This window comes from Microcaecilia unicolor, chromosome 5, assembly GCF_901765095.1.
Source record: "Microcaecilia unicolor chromosome 5, aMicUni1.1, whole genome shotgun sequence".
In the NCBI taxonomy this organism is placed as follows: domain Eukaryota; kingdom Metazoa; phylum Chordata; class Amphibia; order Gymnophiona; family Siphonopidae; genus Microcaecilia; species Microcaecilia unicolor.
In genome coordinates this window covers 203318798-203341537 of record NC_044035.1, presented here as the reverse complement: position 1 = coordinate 203341537, position 22740 = coordinate 203318798, and the positions used below count along the sequence as shown (strand labels likewise).

The 22740-nt window shown below is 47.1% G+C and overlaps 1 protein-coding gene across 4 annotated transcripts in view; it reads right to left on the bottom strand.

Annotated features, from left to right (window-relative positions):
* Positions 1-22740, bottom strand: part of C5H16orf70 (chromosome 5 C16orf70 homolog) — a 1028424-nt gene that overhangs the window by 827001 nt on the left and 178683 nt on the right. For all 4 annotated transcript variants that reach the window (XM_030203715.1, XM_030203714.1, XM_030203713.1 and 1 more), the window contains one exon: positions 17582-17661. In XM_030203715.1, coding sequence (XP_030059575.1) covers positions 17582-17661 — 80 coding nt within the window. The remainder of the gene's footprint in view (positions 1-17581; positions 17662-22740) is intronic.

Below are 22740 nucleotides of genomic sequence, written 5' to 3'. Positions count from 1 at the left end.
GAGACTTTAACGTACATGCTGATGACCTATACGACCCCCATGCTTCTAAGTTCCTCACCCTAACATCCTCCTTCAACCTCCAGCTGTGCTCCACCACCCCTACTCACCGTGACGGCCATTGTCTTGACCTCGTCCTCTCCTCCTCCGGCTCACCCTCCAATTTCCACGTCTCAGCTCTTCCTCTCTCCGACCATCACCTGATCACATTCACACTTCTTCACCCCCCCCCCTTCACCCCGTCCAACTTTAACCACCACCTCCAGGAACCTCCAGGCTATTGACCCCTCCACCTTATCATCTACTATCTCTAATCTCCTCCCCTCCATCACGTCCTCCACAACTGTCGACAAAGCAGTCTCCACTTACAATACCGCTCTCACCTCTGCATTGGATACCCTCGCACCATCAATCTCCCGTCCCACAAAACGCACCAATCCCCAGCCCTGGCTGCATCCGTACCTCCGCTGAGCGCCTCTGGAGGAAATCTCGTACCCTTTCAGACTTCCTCCACTACAAATTCATGCTATCCTCCCTCCACTCCTCCCTATTCCGTGCAAAACAGGACTATTACACCCAATTGACCAATTCTCTCAGCTCCAACCCTCGTCGTCTCTTCACCACCCTTAACTCCCTCCTAAAAGTGCCCCCCCCCCCGCTCCTACTCCCCCTTCTCTCTCTCCTCAATCACTGGCCGACTATTTCCGCAACAAAGTGCAAAAGATCAACCTTGAGTTCACGACCAAGCCACCACCTCCTCTTCACCCTTTAACCCTCTCCCTCATCCAACCTACCCAGGTCTCTTTCTCCTCCTTCCCTGAGATCACCGAGGATGAAACTTCCCGCCTTCTTTCCTCCTCGAAATGCACCACCTGTTCCTCTGATCCCATCCCCACCAACCTACTCAACACCATCTCCCATGCTGTCACCCCCGCCATCTGTCGCATCCTCAACCTCTCTCTCTCCACTGCAACTGTCCCTGACACCTTCAAGCACGCCGTTGTCACACCTCTCCTCAAAAAACCTTCACTTGACCCTACCTGCCCCTCCAACTACCGCCCCATTTCTCTTTTACCCTTCCTTTCCAAAATACTTGAGCGTGCCGTTCATAGCCACTGCCTTGATTTTCTCTCCTCTCATGCCATCCTCTATCCACCTCAATCCGGTTTTCGCCCTCTGCACTCGACTGAAACGGCACTCTCTAAAGTTTGCAATGACCTGCTCCTGGCCAAATCTAGAGGTCACTACTCCATCCTCATCCTCCTCGATCTTTCCGCCTCGTTTGACACTGTCAATCATGATTTACTTCTTGCCACGCTGTCCTCTTTTGGGTTCCAAGGCCCTGTCCTCTCCTGGTTCTCCTCTTATCTCTCCCACCACACCTTCAGGGTACACTCCCATGGATCTTCCTCCACTCCCATCCCACTATCTGTTGGAGTTCCCCAGGGATCTGTCCTTGGACCCCTTCTCTTCTCAATCTACACCTCTTCCCTGGGCTCGCTGATCTCGTCTCATGGTTTTCAGTATCATCTTTATGCTGATGACACCCAGCTATACCTCTCTACACCTGACATCACTGCGGAGACTCAGGCCAAGGTATCGGCCTATTTATCCGACACTGCGGCATGGATGTCCAACCGCCACCTGAAGGTGAACATGTCCAAGACCGAGCTCCTTGTCTTTCCTCCTAAACCCACTTCTCCTCTTCCTCCACTCTCTATCTCTGTTGATAACACCCACATCCTCCCCGTCCCATCTGCCCGCAACCTCGGAGTCATCTTCGACTCCTCCCTCTCCTTCTCTGCGCATATCCAACAGACTGCCAAGACCTGTCACTTCTTCCTCCTCAACATCAGCAAAATTCGCCCTTTCCTCTCTGAACATACCACCAGAACTCTCGTCCATGCTCTCATTACCTCTCGCCTTGATTACTGCAACTTACTCCTCACCGGCCTCCCACTCGGCCATCTATCCCCCCTTCAATCCGTTCAGAACGCTGCTGCACGTCTTATATTCTGCCAAAACCGATATACTCATATCACCCCTCTCCTCAAATCACTTCATTGGCTTCCGATCAGATATCGCATACAATTTAAGCTCCTCCTCCTTACCTACAAATGCACTCAGTCTGCGGCTCCTCACTACCTCTCCACCCTCATCTCCCCCTATGTTCCTGCCCGCAACCTCCGCTCACAGGACAAAGCCCTTCTCTCAGTACCCTTCTCCACCACTGCCAACTCCAGGCTCCGCTCATTCTGCCTTGCCTCACCCTATGCCTGGAATAATCTTCCTTTACCCATACGCCATGCCCCCTCCCTACCCATCTTCAAATCTCTGCTTAAAACTCACCTCTTCAATGCTGCCTTCGGCGCCTAACCGCTCGAGAAATATAAAATACCCCAATCTATCCACCCTATCAGATTAACTGTTCACTCGTCCTCTAGATTGTTCACTTGTCTTTAGATTGTAAGCTCTTTGAGCAGGGACTGTCCTTCTATGTTTGAATTGTACAGCGCTGCGTAACCCTAGTAGCGCTTTAGAAATGGTTGTTGTTGTTGATAGGCAACCTGGATGGGCCATATTGTCTTTGTCTGCCATCATTTTCTCTGTTTCTATTGTTACCTAAGTCAGAAATAATGATCAAGATGACTATTTACTGAATACTTGTTTTAACCTGGATAGAACTGGCACTAACCGGCCATTTTCAAAGTGGACAGGGAAGCGACATTTCTGGAGACAGTCAGGGAGCAGCCAGGAGTTATGCAAGTGCTGACAATAGCAGCCCTAACTTTGCCCGGTTAGTTATGCAGGTTCCAGCACTGCATATAGGCTGACGCCTGCACAGCTCAGAACAGCAGCTGAAGATGTACTTTAACTCCCCTCCCTCTCAACCCCTACCAACATAGCCCACCCAACCCCCTAACCACAAGCGGTCCCGCCCCTGACCCTACCTCCAATAGCAGACCCACCTCATACGCCCCCCAGAACAGCCTCCCTCCCACACCCACCCAATGGTGGTCCAGTGGGGTAGCTCAGGCAGGAGCGAACTCCACTTGCTCCTGTTCCTAGTGGCTCCATCTATAAAATGACTACCACGACTTTTAGCTGTAGTCTTGCGGTATTGCTGCTAGAGCTTGCGGCAGCCATGTTACTCCTGGAGAAAAGTTCCCATATGGGGCTCAATCATATGACAACAACCATATTATATGAGGATTATAGTATCCTGTTTGTCCTCAAAGAACATAACAGCGTATCAAATTAAAGACTGAAATGTAATTATAGGAAAATTAATCTCTGCATCAGGGTCGGCTTAACATATGGACCAGGTAAGGCTCTGGTCTAGGGCACCAGCAATAAAAGGTGCCAAACACTCAAGCCAGTGATGCCACCAATCCTATAGTTTAAGCCACAGGTGCCAGTCCCAACTGCTACTTTCCTGCCCCTGCTGCCACAATGAGAACTAGCTCCAAGCTGGCGTACGATTTGCTGCGGTCGCTGATCACTGGGGAGGAATAGGTTTAGTATGCATTTGCATGCTACTTGCGCTAAGAGCCCTGTTTTGCATGCATTTGCATGCTAGTTGCGTTCAGAGCCCCCGAGCACGTTGTTTCACAAGCACAGGGGCTCTGATCATGGGGCAGTAGCAAACGCAGGCGCTAGTATGGCGCTAATAGCCTCTAGCACCTGCGTTTGCTTCTGATCATCGGGGTGTAAGCGAGGGAAAGAGATGGAAAACAGTAAAAAAAAAAGACGTTTGAAGACTGAGTACTAAGAATGAATGATATCTGAGGGGAAAGAATCAGAAAAATAGAAGAAAGCTGAATAGGAAACATCAATGTTGGAAATGGACGTAGTGGAAGAGATAAGAAAACAAGAGAGAGAAACATAGATATGAGAACCTGGAAAGAGCTAAGAGAAGATAGGAAAACTGCAACCAGAAACTGTGAGTGACCTACACAATCAGAAAAATGAAATGGCTACACAATAAAGGTAGAAAAATTTTTTTACAATTAAATTAGGGTGAAATAATATGGAAGCTGTGTTAGTCCACATTAATAGAAAAACCGAAGACACTTACCTGTAGCAGGTATTCCCTGAGGGCAGCAGGCCGATTGTTCTCACATGTGGGTCGACATCCGCGTCAGTCCAGGAAACAGCAAATTTTTCCCAGCAAAAATAATAATTTTGCCAGAGTCTTCTGGAGCGCGAACAGCGCGCACGGCTTCCCACCTGTCGCGTGAACGTGCCTCTTCAGTTTAATCAAAAAGCATAGAAACAAACAACAACTCCAAAGGGGAGGTGGGCGGGTTTGTGAGAACAATCAGCCTGCTGTCCTCGGAGAATACCTGCTACAGGTAAGTATCTTTGCTTTCTCCGAGGACAAGCAGGCTGCTCGTTCTCACATGTGGGGTATCTCTAGCATCCAGGCTCACTGATCTACTAGCGGTGCAACCTTTTTATCACATATGTCCATGTCTGCAATAAATGGCTGGCAGCAGCTGCCTTACATTTAGAAACACAAACTTTTTAATGACTTCTTAAATTGCTAAAGAAAGGCTGGTTTCCGCTAACAGTGGGAAACAGTTTTTGAATCACAAATCCACTGGAAGTTATGATCACCATTGTTATTTGCAAGCACACACCAGCCCCAAAGGAATTTCAAGCGAAATGATTTTTTTCAAACTTTTGGAGTATATTGACTTTGATACAGAAGCGTAGCCAGGTGGAGCGCAGGGGGAGCGGTCGCTCCCCTAAACAGCTGTTTAAAAACATGTCGCCTATGCGCCTCAACCCAATAAATATATTTTTTTCTGCTCCCTCCCGAGTCTTTAATCTTTTGCTACCTCTTCTTCTGTCCGCGAGGTCACTTTTGCTTCCTGAGGCGTTCTCCTTGCGGCGCCGGCGATTCACGGTCGGCCTGCCAGCGTCAGGGCTTCTCCTCCTCAGGCGCGTCTCACCTCTGCGGAAAACAGGAAGTTGCTTAGAGTAGGCAGGACGCACCTGGGGAGAAGGGGCCCTGGCGCTGGCGGGCTGGCTGTGGGTCGCTGGTGCCAAGGGGAGAGCGCTTCGGGAAATAAAAAGTGACCATACAGATGGGAGAGATGGGCAGAAGAGAGGGTGAAGCCAATTTGAGTAATCTATTTCTACCCCCACCCCCCCACCCCGCACACCGTTCGGTTCACAACAAGCAAGGAGGAGATTGGGACACAAAGAGGGCACTACTGGAAAGGGGGAGGAGGAGATAGGGACAGAGGGGCACTAAAATGTCAGGAAGTATTTTTTCACGAAGAGAGTAGTGGATGCTTGGAATGCCCTCCTGCGGGAGCTGGTGGAGGAGAAAACGTTAACGGAATTCAAACATGCGTGGGATAAACATAAAGGAATCCTGTTCAGAAGGAATGGATCCTCAGGAGCTTAGCGGAGATTGGGTGGCAGAGCCGGTGGTGGGAGGCGGGGCTGGTGGTTGGGAGGTGGGGATAGTGCTGGGCAGACTTATACGGTCTGTGCCAGAGCCGGTGGTGGGAGGCGGGGCTGGTAGATGAGAGGCGGGGATAGTGCTGGGCAGACTTATACGGTCTGTGCCAGAGCCGGTGGTGGAGGCGGGGCTGGTGGTTGGGAGGCGGGGATAGTGCTGGGCAGACTTATACGGTCTGTGCCCTGAAGAGGACAGGTACAAATCAAGGTAGGGTATACACAAAAAGTAGCACATATGAGTTGATCTTGTTGGGCAGACTAGATGGACCGTGCAGGTCTTTTTCTGCCGTCATCTACTATGTTACTCAAAAGAATGAACACTGGTCAATTGGGACATAACATAGATTGACCTGAAACCATTAACAACTAACAGAGTGCAGGCTGGAACAGAACAAAAATGTGTCTGGGGGCTGGAGCTGGATTCTAATCCCCGAACAGATTCTGTAGCACTGACTGCCCAAACCGACTGTCGCGTCGGGTATCCTGCTGAAGGCAGTAGTGAGATGTCAATGTGTGGACTGACGACCATGTTGCAGCCTTGCTAATCTCTTCAGTGGAGGCTGACTTTAAGTGAGCCACTAATGCAGCCATGGCTCTAACATTGTGAGACTACTACTTACTACTAAACATTTCTAGAGCGCTACTAGGGTTACGCAGTGCTGTACAATTTAACAAGGAAGGATAGTCCCTGCTCAAAGGAACTTACAATCTAAAGGACGAAATGTCAAGTCGAGGCAGTCTAGATTTCCTGGATAAAGGTATGGAGGTTAGGTGCCGAAGGCGACATTGAAGAGGTGGGCTTTGAGCAAGGATTTGAAGATGGGCAGGGAGCGGGCCTGGTGAATGGGCTCAGGGAGGTTATTCCAAACATGGGGTGAGGCGAGGCAGAAAGGGCGGAGCCTGGAGTTGGCGATGGTGGAGAAGGGTACTGAAAGGAGGGATTTGTCTTGAGAGCGGAGGTTACGGGTAGGAACGTAGGGGGAGATGAGGGTAGAGAGGTAGGGAGGGGCCGCTCGAGTGCATTTGTAGGTTAGTAGGAGAAGCTTCAACTGTATGCAGTACCTAATCGGAAGCCAGTGAAGTGACTTGAGGAGAGGGGTGATATGAGTATATCGGTCCAGGCGGAAGATAAGACATGCAGCAGAGTTCTGAACGGACTGAAGGGGGATAGATGGCTAAGTGGGAGGCCAATGAGAAGTAGGGTGCAGTAGTCAAGGCGAGAGGTAATGAGAGAGTGGATGAGAGTTCGGGTGGAGTGCTCAGAGAGGAAAGGGCAAATTTTGCTAATGTTTATAGAGGAAGAAGCGAGAGGTCTTGGTTATCTGCTGGATATGCGCAGAGAAGGCGAGGGAGGAGTCGAAGATGACTCCGAGACGTGACATGGCTCTCCTGAGTCAGACCAGCTTCAGCATAAGTGAAGGAAATGCAATCTGCTAGCCAATTGGAGATTGTGCATTTTCCGATGGTGACTCCTCTCCTGTTGGGATCAAAAGAAATAAAGAACTGGGAGATCTGAAGGGCTTCGTCCGCTCCACGTAAAAGGCCAATGGTCTCTTGCAATCCAAGGTATGCAAACTGCTTTCGCAAGGGCAGGTGTGAGGACGGGAAAAAAATGTTGGCAAGACAATTATATAACATAGTAGATGATGGCAGAAAAAGACCTGCACGGTCCATCCAGTCTGCCCAACAAGATAAACTCATATGTGTATACCTTACCTTGATTTGTACCTGTCTTTTTCAGGGCACAGACCATATAAGTCTGCCCAGCACTATCCCCTCCTCCCAACCACCAGCCCCACCTCCCAACACCGGCTCTGGCACAGACCGTATAAGACTTGACTGGTTCAGATGGAACTCCGACACCACCTTCAGCAGGAACTTAGGGTGCGTGCGGAGGACTACTCTGTTATGATGAAACTTGATATAAGGTGCATGCACTACTAAGGCCTGAAGCTCACTAACACTGCAAGCTGAAGTTACAGCCACCAGCAAAACGACCTTCCAGGTCAAGTACTTCAGATGGCAGGAATTCAGTGGCTCAAAAGGAGCTTTCATCAGCTGGGTGAGGACGACGTTGAGATCCCATGACACTGGTGGAGGGGGGAATTGACAAAAGCAAACCTCTCATGAAGCACACAACTAAAGGCTGTCCAGAGATAGGCTTACCCTCTACATGACGATAAGCACTAATTGCACTAAGATGAACCCTTATGGAGTTGGTCTTGAGACCAGACTCTGATAAGTGTAGGAGATATTCAAGCAGGGTCTGTGTAGGACAAGAGAGAGGATCTAGGGCCTTGCTGTCACACCAGGCAGCAAACCTCCTCCATTTGAAAGAGTAACACCTCTTCGTGGACTCTTTTCTAGAAGAAAGCAAGACTCGGGAGACACCCTCTGAAAGACCCAAAGAGGCAAATTCTAACCTCTCAACATCCAGGCTGTGAGAGCCAGAGACTGAAGGCTGAGATGTAGAAGCGACCCTTCGTTCTGGGTGATGAGGGTTGGAAAACACTCCAATCTCCACGGTTCTTCGGAGGACAACTCCAGAAGAAGAGGGAACCAAATCTGACGTGGCCAGAAGGGAGCAATCAGAATCATGGTTCCACAATATTGTTAGAGTTTCAGCAAAGTCTTCCCTACTAGAGGTATGGGAGGATACGCATACAGGAGGCCTGTTCCCCAATGAAGGAGAAAGGCATCTGATGCTAGTCTGTCATGGGACTGAAGCCTGTAACAGAACTGAGGGACCTTGTGACTGGATTGAGTGGCAAAAGGATCCACCGAGGGGGTGCCCCACGCTCGGAAGATCTTGCGGGTTACACCCATGTTCAGTGGCCACTCGTGAGGTTGCATTATCCTGCTCAATCTGTCGGCCAGACTGTTGTTTACGCCTGCCAGATATGTGGCTTGTAGAAACATGCCATGATGGTGTGCCCAAAGCCACATCTGGACGGCTTCCTAACACAGAGGGTGAGATCAGGTACCCCCCCTGCTTGTTGGTGTAAAACATGGCAACCTGATTGTGTCTGAAGCAAAATGATTTGGTTGGACAGCCGATCTTTGAAAGCCTTTAGAGCATTCCAGATCACTCGCAATTCCAGGAGATTGATCTGAAGACCTTTTTTCCTGAAAGGACCAGACTCCTTGAGTGTGAAGCCCATCTACATGAGCTCCCCACCACAGCAGGGATGCATCCGTCATCAGCACTTTTTGTGGCTGAGGAATTTGGAATGGAAGTCCCAAGGTCAAATTGGATCGAATCGTCCACCACTGAAGGGAATTCCAAAAGTCGGTGGACAGTTGGATCACATCCTCTAGATACCCCGCAGCTTGACACCACTGGGAAGCTAGGGTCCATTGAGCAGATCTCATATGCAGACGTGCCATGGGAGTTACATGAACTGTGGAGGCCATGTGCCCCAGAAGTTTCAACATCTGGCGAGCTGTGATCTGTTGAGACGCTCGAACTCTGCACACCAGGGACAGAAGGTTGTCTGCCCTTGCCTCAGGAAGATATGCTCGCACTGTCTGAGTTCAACAGAGCTCCAATGAATTCCAACTTTTGAACTGGGGTGAGATGGGACTTGGAGTAATTTGATCACGAACCCCAGTAGCTCTAGCACCTGAATAGTCATTCACATGGACTGTAGAGCGCCTGCCTCCGATGTGCTCTTCACCAGCCAATCGTCGAGATAAGGGAACACATGTACTCCCAGTCTGCGTAGCGACGCTGCAACTACCGCTAGGCATTTTGTAAACATTCTGGGCGCAGACGCCAGACCAAAGAGCAGTACACAGTACTGAAAGTGCTGTGTTCCCAGCTGAAATCGAAGATACCTCCTGTGAGCTGGAAGTATCGAGATGTGTGTGTAAGCATCCTTTAAGTCCAGAGAGTATAGCCAATCGTTCTCTTGAATCATGTGAAGAAGGGTGCTCAGGGAAGCCACCCTGAACTTTTCTCGGACTAGGAATTTGTTCAGGGACCTTAGGTCTAGGATGGGACGCATCCACCCTGTCTTTTTCTGCACAAGGAAATACCTGGAATAAAATCCCAGCCCTTCTTCCCCTGGTGGAACAGGTTCGACCGCTTGGGCCTTTAGAAGGGTGGAGAGTTCCTCTACAAGTACCTGCTTGGGCTGGGAGTTGTGAGCTCCCGGTGGGCACTTTGGAGGTTTGGATTCCAGATTGAAGGTGTGTCCTAACCAGACTATTTGAAGAACCCACCGGTCGGAGGTTATCAGAGGCCACCCCAACCTCCCCCCAACCAGCAAGTTGTCCAATACAGACACTTTTATTGAGGCTATGCTTAACTGGAGCCAGTCAAAAGCCCATCCCTTGCTTGTGCAGGGGAGCAGTACGGCCCTTAGACGCATGCTGTTGACGAGAACGAGCGTGCTGGGGCTGAGCCTGAGCAGGCTGCTGAGAAGCAGGAGTGTACCTACGCCTAGCACCCCTCTTCCCTCCAAAAAACCTCCTAGATGAGGAGGTAGTAGCAAAAGACGCCCGGTGGGAGAGAAAATCCATAGCATCATTATGCTTCTTGATCTGATCAACAAGATCCTCTACTTTTTCATCAAAAAGGTTGTCCCCTCGGCAAGGAACATCTGCCATTCAGTGCTGGACTGAATGATCCAGGTCAGAGACACGCAGCCATGAGAGTCTACGAATCACTATACCTTGAGCAGTGAACCTGGATGCTAAATCAAAAGTGTCAAACGTACCAGTGGCCAGGAATTTTCGACACGCCTTCTGTTGCCTGACCACCTGGCAAACAGGCTCGGCTTGCTCCGGAGGAAGTGCATCAACCAAGCTAGACAGTTGCCTTATCAAGTCCCGCAAGTGAACGCTTGTGAAGAGCTGGTATGATTGAATCTTGGCAGTGAGCATAGCGGCCTGATACGTCTTCCTCCCAAAAGAATCAAGAGTCCTAGCTTCTCTGCCTGGGGGCACCGAAGCATAGGCTCTAGTACTCCTGGCTCTCTTGAGAGCGGAATCCACCACCATAGAATTGTGGGGTAACTGAGACCTCATCAATCAAGGTTCACCGTAGATCTGATACTGGGATTCAGCTTTCTTCGGGATCACAGGGCCAGACAGAGGGGCAGACCAGTTTCGCATGAGGACTTCCTTCAGTACTTTATGAAGAGGAACTGTCACAGCCTCTTTAGGTGGAGAATAGTCCAGGACTTCGAGCATCTCAGTCCTGGGCTCATCCTCAACTGCCACAGGGAAGGGAATAGCCATAGCCATTTTCCGGACAAAAGAAGAAAAGAAAAGACTCTCCAGTGGAGATAGTCTCCTCTCTGGTGGAGGGGAAGGTTCAGAGGGAATCCCACAGGACTCATCAGAAGAAAAGTACCTGGGATCTTCCTCTGATTCCCACAAACACTCCTGTTCAGTATCAGATAAGACCTCTGTTAAAATACTCTGACACTGAACCTGCCTCGACGCCGAGGAATGATGTCCTCGATGGCGATGTTGAGAGGTTGACACCCGGTCAGACTGTGGCGAAGCTCCCTCCACCAACGTCGAAGGGGAGTCAACCTGGTTGGCAGCCGATGCCGCAGGCGGCACCGCAGAAGGGCCAGACATCGCTGCAGCAGATGGTAAAGGTGCAAGCACCCCCGACACCAAAGCTGTCTGGCGTAGTAGTCCCTCCAGAAGCTCTGAAAACAATGCCCAGATGCGCTCATCGAGAGCAGCCATCGGAGAAGGCTGCGGGGTCGGTGGAAAAGGCGGTGTCAAAATCTGTGGAGGCTCAGGAGCAGGTACTGGGCTGCTAGGAGGCCGACGCATCGGCACCTCCTGTATCGAGGAGGAGCTATCCTCTCGGCGCCGACGCTTCTCGGGTGCCGACTCCCTCAATACCCGGAGCTCCCAGTATCGTGTGTCAAAAGAGAACAATGACAGTGCTTCTTCGCCTTCGCTCAACACCCATCATCGAGACTCCTCGGTACCGATGAGGAAGCCGTGGAATCCTCACGTCTCCTCGGGGCTGAGTCCGACGAAGGTCGGTCCCAGGGAGCCTGCATAACAGGAGGCTTCGAGGCAGGTGGAGACCCACTTGATGCCTCACTGCTCCCAATGCGTTGGTCTCTCAGCAGCTATTACCTCTCCCTCCTGACGTCGATGCTCCTTTCGATGTCGACACCGATGACCTCGGTACCGATGTCGATGTCGAAGGACCGGACCGAGCCCCAAAAAAGCTTTTCTTGTTGGGCTTCTCGAGACGCTTGAGTCCGTTTCTTCATACGAAGACACAGACTACAAGCGGCTGGGCTATGGTCGGGTCCAAGGCACTGGATACACCAAGCGTGGGTATTGGTACCTGAGATGGTCCGGTTGCACCGAGTACAACGTTTGAAGCCGCTGGGTTTCTTCGATGACATGGAAGGGAAAACGGCTTTGGCGAAATCAAAAGGCGCGATTGTGTCTGTTAAAAGAAAAAGGGCGCAAAAAATAAGGGAATAACTCGACCGTGTGGCCTAAAGCCGGCCGTGTCGAAAAAACAAAGGAAACTTTAAAAGGGGACAAAACTAAAAATACACTACGGGAACTGTTTTTTTTAAAGTGATAATAAAATAAAGAAAAAATTAGGAGAAAATAGCAAAGACTCTTTCCTAGGCCTGAGAGGAGCGCAGAAAAAACCTACCGCACCTCAACGCGGAGAAAAGAAAACTGAATAGGCATGCTTACGCAACGGGCGGGAAGTCATTAGCGCGCCAGAAGACTCTGGCAAAACTTTTTATTTTTGCTGGGAAAAATTTGCCGTTTCCTGGGCCAACGCGGACGTCGACCCACATGTGAGAACAAGCAGCCTGCTTGTCCTCGGAGAATAAAGAGATACTGTCCTATTGGACCAAACACATTTTTTGACCAGATTTTGGACGCCAAAATCTTCCTTAGGTCAGTAAACTATCCTGAGGAAGGAGGCTTTGGCCTCCATAAGCTGGTTCAAAAATGTATTAAATTAAACCAATATTTATTTTCTAATTTAGTTTTATTTTTATACATTAATTTTAAATTTAGTGAGTGGAATGTGGAAATTTAAAAAATGTACATCTTTATTTTGTACAGTACAGAAGTAAATGCCTCACTGTTTCTGTTTCTCTGGTGTTACACTATATGCAGAGTTTGGTTTCTTAGGGTTTCAGTTTTTAATTGTCTATATTTATTTTATTTATTCCATTCTTGGTGAGTGCCTGTGTTCTGCATTTGTGAAAGAGGCCCGCTATTCTGACAACATTGAATGTCTGTATGGTATCAATCTGTACTAGTCCAGTTTGTTTAGTAGGTATATTAATTTTCTAATGACTACCAATATGTTTCCTATGTAGGCCCTTGTTGTGTGAGTCCTGGAAGAAAGTGCTATTATGGTATAGCAGATTTGCTTTATAGGTCCTGCGTGACTAAGGTTTAGAATTATTTCATAATATGCCTAATACTAGATTTTGATTTTGGATTTAGCTCGCCATTCTCAATTGTAGCTCAATGTGACTTACATTCAGGTACACTAGGCATTTTCCTGGAGGGCTTACTGTCAAAGTCTGTACCTACCTAAGGCAATGGAGAGTTACCTAAGGCAATGGAGAGTTAAGTGATTTGTCTAAGATCTCAAGAAGCATCAATTAGATTTGAACCCTGGCTTCCCTAGTTCTCAGCCCATTGCTTTAACCAATATGTACAGCTAATACAGATAATACGTAATCCAATTCTGGTGGCTATTGATAGGCAAATCATTTTATGACTACCATTAACCTGTTCACATGGCCAACAGGAAGATGCTTGATTGGCAGCAAAGTGTTAAAGTACCTGTGTATAATTCCAGAATGTTGAAAATATTGTTCTGTTTAAAATGTTGTATTATTTTAGTGCATTATGATTTTTTTGGCACATAAATCCAAGGAATGTGTTCAGTGTATATAATAGGATATGAAAAGAGTCAAGAAGGATATGGGAAAGTGTCGATAATTAAATAGTGATAAAGGAGAAATTCTCAGAGTAATAATTCACTCAAGCGGACTACCACCTCTTGAGTGGCACTGCCTAGAGGGTGGATACATTTCACAATCACTGAAAATCCCCTGTATAAAAATATGGGCACTGCCAAGTGCTCCTAGTGTCAACTGTAAGTGCCAAACCCAGAACAAAAAAATCACCACTAAGTAACCTAATGAAATATAAATGACAGTAATAATTCAAACATTTAAATATAAATCAATCTTATCCATACCCTTCCAACTAGGGTAAACAAACTTGTTCATACACACACTCACTCATACATCCAAAAATAGCTAAAAAGCTAGAATAATCTATTCCTCTTAGTTGTGAGCATCATAATCAATTCTGTTTGTGCTCAACATCATACTTAACATCTCTCTCATAAAGTAAAATTGAGTATCACGTGTGTAATATATTCTAATTTTTCTATATTATATTTTTTTAAATATGTTTTATATATAATAGCATCTTTTATACTTATGTGATATTTTGAAAAAATAGAATATATTACACACGTGATATTCAATTTGAAATATAACTGTCATTTATATTTCATTAGATTATTCAGTGATGATTTTTCTGTGCTGGGTTGGGCACTTACAGTTGAGACTAGGAGCACTTGACAGTGCCCATCTCTCTATATAAAATGCACCTCCAACGTTCTAATAAAGCCTCACTTTCCCAACGTTCTAAAAGTGAAGTGGCTGAGCGCTTTTCCTCCATGAGTGTCTGCCCCGCCCACACGTCAAACTAGATGACGTCGAGGGCGGGTCATAATGACAACTACACTGTAAGCAAGGAAGCCCATTGGTTAATCTCTGTTTACACTCCCCAACACAGCCGTCATTCCCATACACTCAAAACCAAGCAAAATCGTCGCTGGACCCCGTCCCCCAGCCCACAGTCCCCCTCACCCACCCTCCCGCAACTGCTCGCTCACCGTTCCGCCGCCCTCCCTCTTCTCCCCAACTTCGGCCATGCTGCAGGACGATTACTACACACGAGTGGAAGCGACCCAATCCCTAGAAGCTTAGCCGGTGGTGGGAGGCAGGGCTGGTGGTTGGGAGGTGGGGATAGTGCTGGGCAGACTTATACAGTCTGTGCCAGAGCCGGTGGTGGGAGGCAGGGCTGGTGGTTGGGAGGCAGGGATAGTGCTGGGCAGACTTAAACTCACATGTGCCGTTTTTTGTGTATACCTTACCTTGATTTGTACCTGTCTTTTTCAGGGCACAGACAGCACAAGTCTGCCCAGCACTATCCCTGCCTCCCAACCACCAGCCCTGCCTCCCACCACCGGCTCTGGCACAGACTGTATAAGTCTGTCCAGCACTTGTTGGGCAAACTGGGTGGACCGTGCAGGTCTTTTTCTGCCATCATCTACTATGTTAACTACACTGTAAGCAAGGAAGCCCATTGGGTAATCTCTGTTTCCACTCAACAATACAGCTGTCATTCCCATACACTCAAAACCAAGCACACCTAGGAGCTGCTGATCCACATTGTCGATTTTATTTCCTTCTTCCATCTAAAACACGTCTAAAGCTGTTTCTACTGGATAAACTGCGCCTTAACAGGTAAAGGACAAAAGGTTTTTGTTTTTGGATTCTTACTGCACACCTTTTTAATTTATTTGAAAGCTTCCCATCTGTACATATGAATATCATGAAATCTAAATTAAATATCACTAAAACAGCTTTAAAAATTATTCTACATGGTAGAAACAGCAATTTTAAACTCTGTATTTTCAGATCATTTGTCAACAATACAAAGTTTATCCAGGTAAGTGCCCATGGCTGCGTCAGCCCCGCCGTTGCCTATCAATGTGTGCCACTGAAGGAGTATGAGGGAGCTCCAGCTGCCTGTGGGTCAGGACAGGACTTAGTTGCTGGACGCCAGAAGCAGTGTCTCTTTAGGTTGACAGCAAATAGCAACCCCCCCCCCCCCCCCCCACCAAGCACCTCGGAGGGAGGGAGGGAGGGAGGGAGGAAGGGAGTGGACAGAACCATGGAACTGGGAGGGAGTGGGAGGGACCCTGAAACTGGAAGGGACTCTGGAACTCGGAGGGTGGGAGAGAGGGAGGATGACCCTGGAACTTGGAGGGACAGAGGGAGGGATGGAGGGGGGACCCTGGAACTGGGAGGGAGGGGCCCCCGGCACACACTCTGATTTTCACACACACTCTCTCTCTCTCACGGACACACTCGCACCCAGTCTCACTCTCTCTCTGTCACACACACACACTCGCACATTCACTCTCTCTCACACAGTCAATCTCACACACACTCTCTCAAACATACACACTCTGAGGAAAACCTTGCTAGCGTTCGTTTCATTTCTGTCAGAAACGGGCCTTTTTCACTAGTATTTATATAAAGGGGATTTTCAGTGATTAAGAAACGTATCCACCCTCTAGGCAGTGCCTTTGACCTTATGGTGACAGTCCGCTTGAGTTATTACTCTGAGAATTTCTCCTTTATCACTATTTAATTATCAACACTTTCCCATATACTTCTTTTCATATGTTTGTTGCGTTGTTCATTAATTACTTACCAGTGGTAATTATTGAGGATCACATAGTATATAATAGTCATCAGTAACAGAGGTACTAGGTGGACAAGGCTGCTGTGTTCAAAAGTGCCCCCACTGTTTCTTTACTCTGACACAGGTGTCAGCACACCAAGGATTTTAATTTGGCCCACTACATCCCATGCTGCCCTAGCACTGCCCCCTTTAGCCTCCCCACACATCTGAGTCACTGACTTTGGGAAACTGAACTATCCAGGCTATCCTGACAACCAGAATGTCAAGGTATGTCCTTGGGACTGGATTGAGAAATTCATGTATAAATTATTGAATTGTATTTGACCCCAAGGCAGGAAGCAGAGCAGGTGGAAGATGGAGATGTGGCAGAGGGCGCAAAAACAAAAATTGGTCCAGGGTGCCAGCCCTGCTCTACATAGTTCATGCTTTAAAAAAATGTTACCTGCTTTTTCTCAGCTTTTGTTAGAAAGTTCAATTTTTTTCTTTGAACTGAAATACACTATAAAATGAAACTACTATTATCACCACTTATTTAAAGCAATACCCTCTGCCTACATACATCAGGATAAAAATATCCCTGTTCCAGCCAAATACTTTATCATTAAACTGTGATTTTTCTCTCTTTAAGCAGCACCCTTACAATACCCATACACTGTGAAATACCAAAAGCTACAGTAACTAAAAAGTGCAGTCTGATGTTTTTATGCAGTGTGACATCAAAGGAAAGAAAGACCCACCAAGTCCAGTGATGAAGCAAGCTCTTCTCAACTGAATAAAGCTGTTTCCATTGATGAAACAACTGCAGAAAGGTCGTTTAATGAATTTTAAAAAAATGAAGTTTAAAAAAAAATTTAAGTAGAGAGGTGTGGTAGCCGTGTTAGTCCACTCTTAAAGGTTATCAATAGAAATCAAACAAAATAAAACATGGAAAAGAAAATAAGATGATACCTTTTTATTGGACATAACTTAATACATTTCTTGATTAGCTTTCGAAGGTTGCCCTTCTCGTCAGATCGGAAATCAACCGATCTGACGAAGAAGGGCAACCTTCGAAAGCTAATCAAGAAATGTATTAAGTTATGTCCAAGAAAAAAGGTATCATCTTATTTTCTTTTCCATTTTATTTTGTTTGATTTCTATTGATAACCAAAAAAAAATTAGGAATTCAATCACATGCAGAGCCGGTGGCGGGAGGCGGGGATAGTGCTGGGCAGACTTATACGGTCTGTGCCCTGAAGAGGACAGGTACAAATCAAAGTAGGGTATACACAAAAAGTAGCACATATGAGTTTATCTTGTTGGGCAGACTGGATGGACCATGCAGGTCTTTTTCTGCCGTCATTTACTATGTTACTATGTTACATGCACCAGACTTGTACAAGAGATATAGCATCTTTTTTGGCTTTTACCTCTTTTTCATGTTTCTACCATCCCTTCCAAGGATGACATATCTAGGTGATTATATAAAGCAAGAGCTGGCAAGGACCTCCATAGGCACAGCTTTCAAACACATATAGATCATCTAGATGAAGTCAAAAAGGTTTGGAAATAACTGATCTCTGCTTACCTCCGGGATGAGTTGCTCCAAAAGACTGATCAATCTGCTCTATTGTTGGAGCAATTGCCTGAGAATTAAAGTGAACACCACTAAAAAGAATACAAGATGACAATTATTAATACACTATGAAAGAAATGTGCTGTTTTGTTTTGCACAATATTTTGTTAATCATAACATTTGGATCTCAACAGCAAACTAACTCTTATGGTTTTACTATTGCTTGATTACTAGCACTATGTTTGATACACACATCTATGCCTGCGGTTCTCAGATCACATCCAGACAATCTGGTTTTCAGGATATCCACAATGAATATGCATGAGATTTGTATGTAAATCTATCTAATGAATATTTGTTATGAATATCCTGAAAATCTGACTGAGTGGATATGTCCCAAGCACTAGGTTGAGAACCACTAATCTATGCCAGGCTCCTTTCATTTTGAGACAAAAGGTATTCAAAAACTGGCAACACAACAAATATTTAAATAATAATAATTATTACTATTAATATACTCATTGATTTCATGCAACACAAATCTGTTATGGCATCCATTCAGCATATTACATATCGGCAACATATCCATAATTTGTTCAAACTTCCTCCCCTACTAATTACAAATCAACACAATCTTTTCTCAAAATTCTTATTTACACATTGCATTGTATGTTAAATGATTACCCATATATGCGGGAGATCTCAGCTTGATTCCTAAATCTGGCTTCTGCTCTTTAGCCTGGCCAGGGATGAGAATGCTGCAGAAAAAGCACTCAAAGGCTTCAAGGAAAGGGGCAGGGGGTGTAAAGGATGTCCTAGCTATTGTATAAATTTGACAGCTTGTGGACAGCTTCAGACTACATGCATACCAGGTTCTGAAAAGAACTGTGGTAGGTGACTCTTGGTCAAGGACTTTAACTGTGATGACTGAGATAAACAGTGGTTGATGAAGAAACCCTCATGTATGGGCCAATGACCAGAAGCAAATGCAGGCACTAGAGGCTGTTAGCGCCATACTAGCACCTGCATATGCTACCGCCCCATGATCAGAGCCGAGTGCGTGAAACAACGCACTTGCAGGCTTTGAACGCAACTAGCATGCAAAACAGGGCTCTTAGCGCAAGGAGCATGCAAATGATTGGCGAGAAGCACGCCAAACACTGGCACTCTGTCCACAGCAAACCCTACGCCAGCTCAGAGCTGGCGTTGGGGTTTGCAGACCATTGGGAAAGAATGGTGAGCCCTGTACAGCATGCATTTGCATGCTAGCAGGCCCCCATTCTCCCCAATGCAGCAGCTCCCGCAGGAGCCCCGACCCCCCCCCCCCCCCCCAGCAACACTGGGGCTAGAAGTCCGGTGGACCTCCAGTCTCCCCAACCCAGATTCAGGGGGGCTGGAGATCCGGTGGGTCTCCAGCCCCCCTAACCCCCCCCCCCCAGGCATCCCCTCACATGCAGCCCTGGTGACCCAGTGGGCCACGAGTCAATCTTCACTCCCCCCGACCTGGTGGTCTAGCAGCCCTTCCCCACCCCCCTACCTTCATTGGAGGAGGGTGGTGGCCTCCTTCCCCTTTCATTAGCGCTGCCTCGAAAATGGTGGCTCCCATCCCTGCCTAGTGCATCCTGGGATTCACTGGGTAGGGCTTCACACCATATAAGGGAGAACCTGTGTTGGGGGGACCGGGAGAGGGGGGGTTGACAGGGCTCTATTCGAGGGGATGCTGGGGGGGGGGGGGGAGACCCACCAGATCAACAGGCCCCCCCCCCAAATGTGTCCGGGGGGGGGGGGGGTCAGAGGGCTGTAGGTCTGCCGGACCTCCAGCCCCCATGTCACTTGGCTCGGGGTGGGGGTACTTGGGGTCTGGTGGTCCCATGGACCTCGGCCCCTGTGTTTGATAGGTCTGGGCTTTTAACAGCCTAGACTTGTCAAACAAGTATGGGAGGACTGTACCTGAGCATATGCTCGGGCACAATCCTCCCGTACTTTTACCCTATGATCAGAGATAATAGCATGCTTAAATTTGCATGCTATTATCTCTGATCATAGGGGCAGTAAAGCCCCGCGCTGTCCCAGCGCTATTTTTAGAGCACTGTTTGGAACAGCGAGGGGCTTTTGATCATCTGCCCTTTAGTTGTGAATGAAAGCACTATAGCCCAATAGATTGAACTGGAAGCCAAAATGAACAGGAAAAAGCTATCAGGCCAAAAATATATATATTTTTGGAATTGCACACACCTGTTCTTTGTTTTTTTTAGTTGTAGCTCAAGACGTGTTACATCTGGTACAATGGGTATTTTCCTGTCCACAGAAGACTCACAAATCTAAGTTTGTAGGGTTATGTGACATGCCCAAGAACACAAGCTGCTGTAATTGGATCTAATTCTTAGCCTGCTGCTCTAACCATTAGGCTACTCCTCTACTAACTACAGCACTTATTTTAGAAGACACAATTGCTTTTTAGATATGGAAATGCTGAAACAGCATCCATGTACAAAACGCAAACTTAGAAAAAGCAGAATATACACAGTGATGGCCCAGCTATGTTCTGATATCACCGTGCAGATAACAGGTGTCAGAGGCATGGTTTGGATGGTACAGAGCTCTAAATGTGGATGAATGATTTCATTTCATAAAGAAACCTGATGTACACGTGGAACACAAATGCCGACATTTTAAAGTTGTTATAGAGGACAAACGCTGACTTCTCCTGTCTTTTGGGACTGCTTGCAATTGTGCTGACTAGAAAAGAGCCGATTGTGAACCCTAGGGTCTGACTGCCATCTCTGTTCGCATACATTTGTCTTCGTCAAACATTTACTCTTCTTCTGTATTTTATCCATCTGCCGTCCCACTTACCTCTCACGCCCGCCCCTGCAAACCTCCTATCCACAACATTCCCCAACCCCACCCCCAACATGTGGTACTCTCAACCTTCATTGGTGTGCTTTTCCTGTCCCACAGTGTGTATGTCTGGATTTACCCTGATGCCACGTAGCACTTATCTCTATGTTTAATCAATATTCAAAACGATTTAACAGCCAGAAACAGCAGCTGAACGGTTAAACCGCTTGTTCGGGGCTATCCACTAATTTTCAGCAGCTGTTAACCAGTTACCATCGCTGAAAATAAGCAGTTAATGCCTAAGTGAAAACCAGCTATTTTGGGGGTGTTCCAGGGACAGAGTCAGCACTTGGTCAGTTAAGCACAGCCAGGGTAAGCACATATATGGGACCGCATAATACACAATCCTATCTTTATGTGGCAACCCACACCCAGTTAAGTTCTAAACATTGACAACCAGCTATGTGTTAGCCAGCACCACATAAACCAGAAATTCAATTCCAAAGCCTGAACATGACTAAGTAATGAATATCAGAGATTAATGCTAGTGGCGGTCAGCAAAACGCTCACCGTCACCAGCTAAATATTTACCACAGTGTGTGTGTTCTGCTTGAGGTGTGGTGGTAGGTTTCATGGAATGCTAGCGGAGGAACTCAGGAGTCATAAATGACCTGAATATATCAGTGGTGAGGTCATACTGAATAAGGGAAAAAGGGAATATAGAACAGCCATAAGGAAGCATACCTACCATGGAATATAACGGCTCAGGACCAATTCCAGATGACGTCACAGATGAACGGTGCCTCACAAGAATCCACTTTGATAAGACTGCCATCCACACAGGCCAACCTGACCAAGAAAACTAGGTGTCCACCTGGGGTGGCACAATATGGAGGGAGCAGCACTGAGACAACCCTCAGCTTGTCTAAAGAAGCCCCACCTTGTTGGGGGACCTAGGGTGGAGAAAGGGAAATGCTGAACATCTTAGGAGGGGAGAAAGAGAAATGCTGAACCATTCAGGCAGTCAGAGAAGCAGAAAGAATGTGGACACCTCAGAGAGGGGAAGTAGGGAAGGCAAGATGCTGGACTACAGAGGAATTAAGAAGGGAGGGGGGAATGCTGGACATGGGTGGGGGGGGAGAGGGCCCTGAGCTGCCCTTTGGTGAAGGGGACACATAAATGAAGATATGCCTAGGGTGTCAAATACCCTTGGTTCAGCCCTGCATCCACCATTTCTGCCAAGAGCTACAGCCTGTCCTCTGCTCTACCACACAGAGGAGGTACCCCATACTGATCAATTAAGGGTCATCACAGCACTAGCCTTTTTCACCACCAGCAGTTTATACTACCTGTTAAAGCAAGCCTCAGCCAGTATTCCATCTCACAGTATCACACAGTTCCTCAAAGCCTTTCTCACCCACACCTCTTACAGAACTATAGGAGTCTGTGCCAGAAATGGTCCTATGCGTCCAGCTACAATGCTAAAAACCACTAGGAACCTTCGATGAAATGGAAGGAAAAACAGCTGTGGCTAAATCAATAAAATTCGATGGTGCTAAAAAAAAAGGGGGGGGGGAGGGCAAAGCACCAGAAAGAAAAATATAGGAAAACCCGACCAGAGCTCAGGCCTAAGTGCAGCCTACTAAGCACAGTAAAAACAAAAGAAACTTAGAATAAGGGCAAAAAGAACTAAACCAAAAGGAAAGGGAATAAAAGGAAGCCCCAAAGAAAACAGGGCAAAATAAAATAAAAATAAGATGTGAAGGCACAAAAAATATTTGCTCTTAAGACAAAACCGAAACAAGCTGCAAGAAGTGATCAGAGATGACGTCCTCTCCTCATGTAATGCTGCGTGGCTTATGCTATTCTCAGGAAGAAAAACGTCAGACAGAGACCAAAAGACAGGAAACGGGAGGTTTTATTACTCACTACAACAGGAGCTGGTATCTGTTGCAAACATTAGTAACCTCACAAAACATCACATCAGTTACTCTGGTAGTTGTAAAAGTATCAGTCTGAACTCAGATATAAGGGACATTTGTTCCTCACCAGGACATATCACTGGCTCTGAGAAACCATCATATGAAGGACACAAAGCTGAGACAAAGGAGAGAGAAATGAAAGAAAGCAAGAAAGAAAGAAGATAAATTCTTAGCAGCAAAGAACAAGTCCCCACCCATAGTCGAAGGGGGGAAGGGAAAGCATACACCCCCCCCCCCCCCACCAGGGAATATGACCTACCTACCAGAAGGATATATTCCAGCGTTCCCTAGATCTGCAGTCACTTATATACACTTTCCATCACAGAGCACCACCACATAAATTACGCA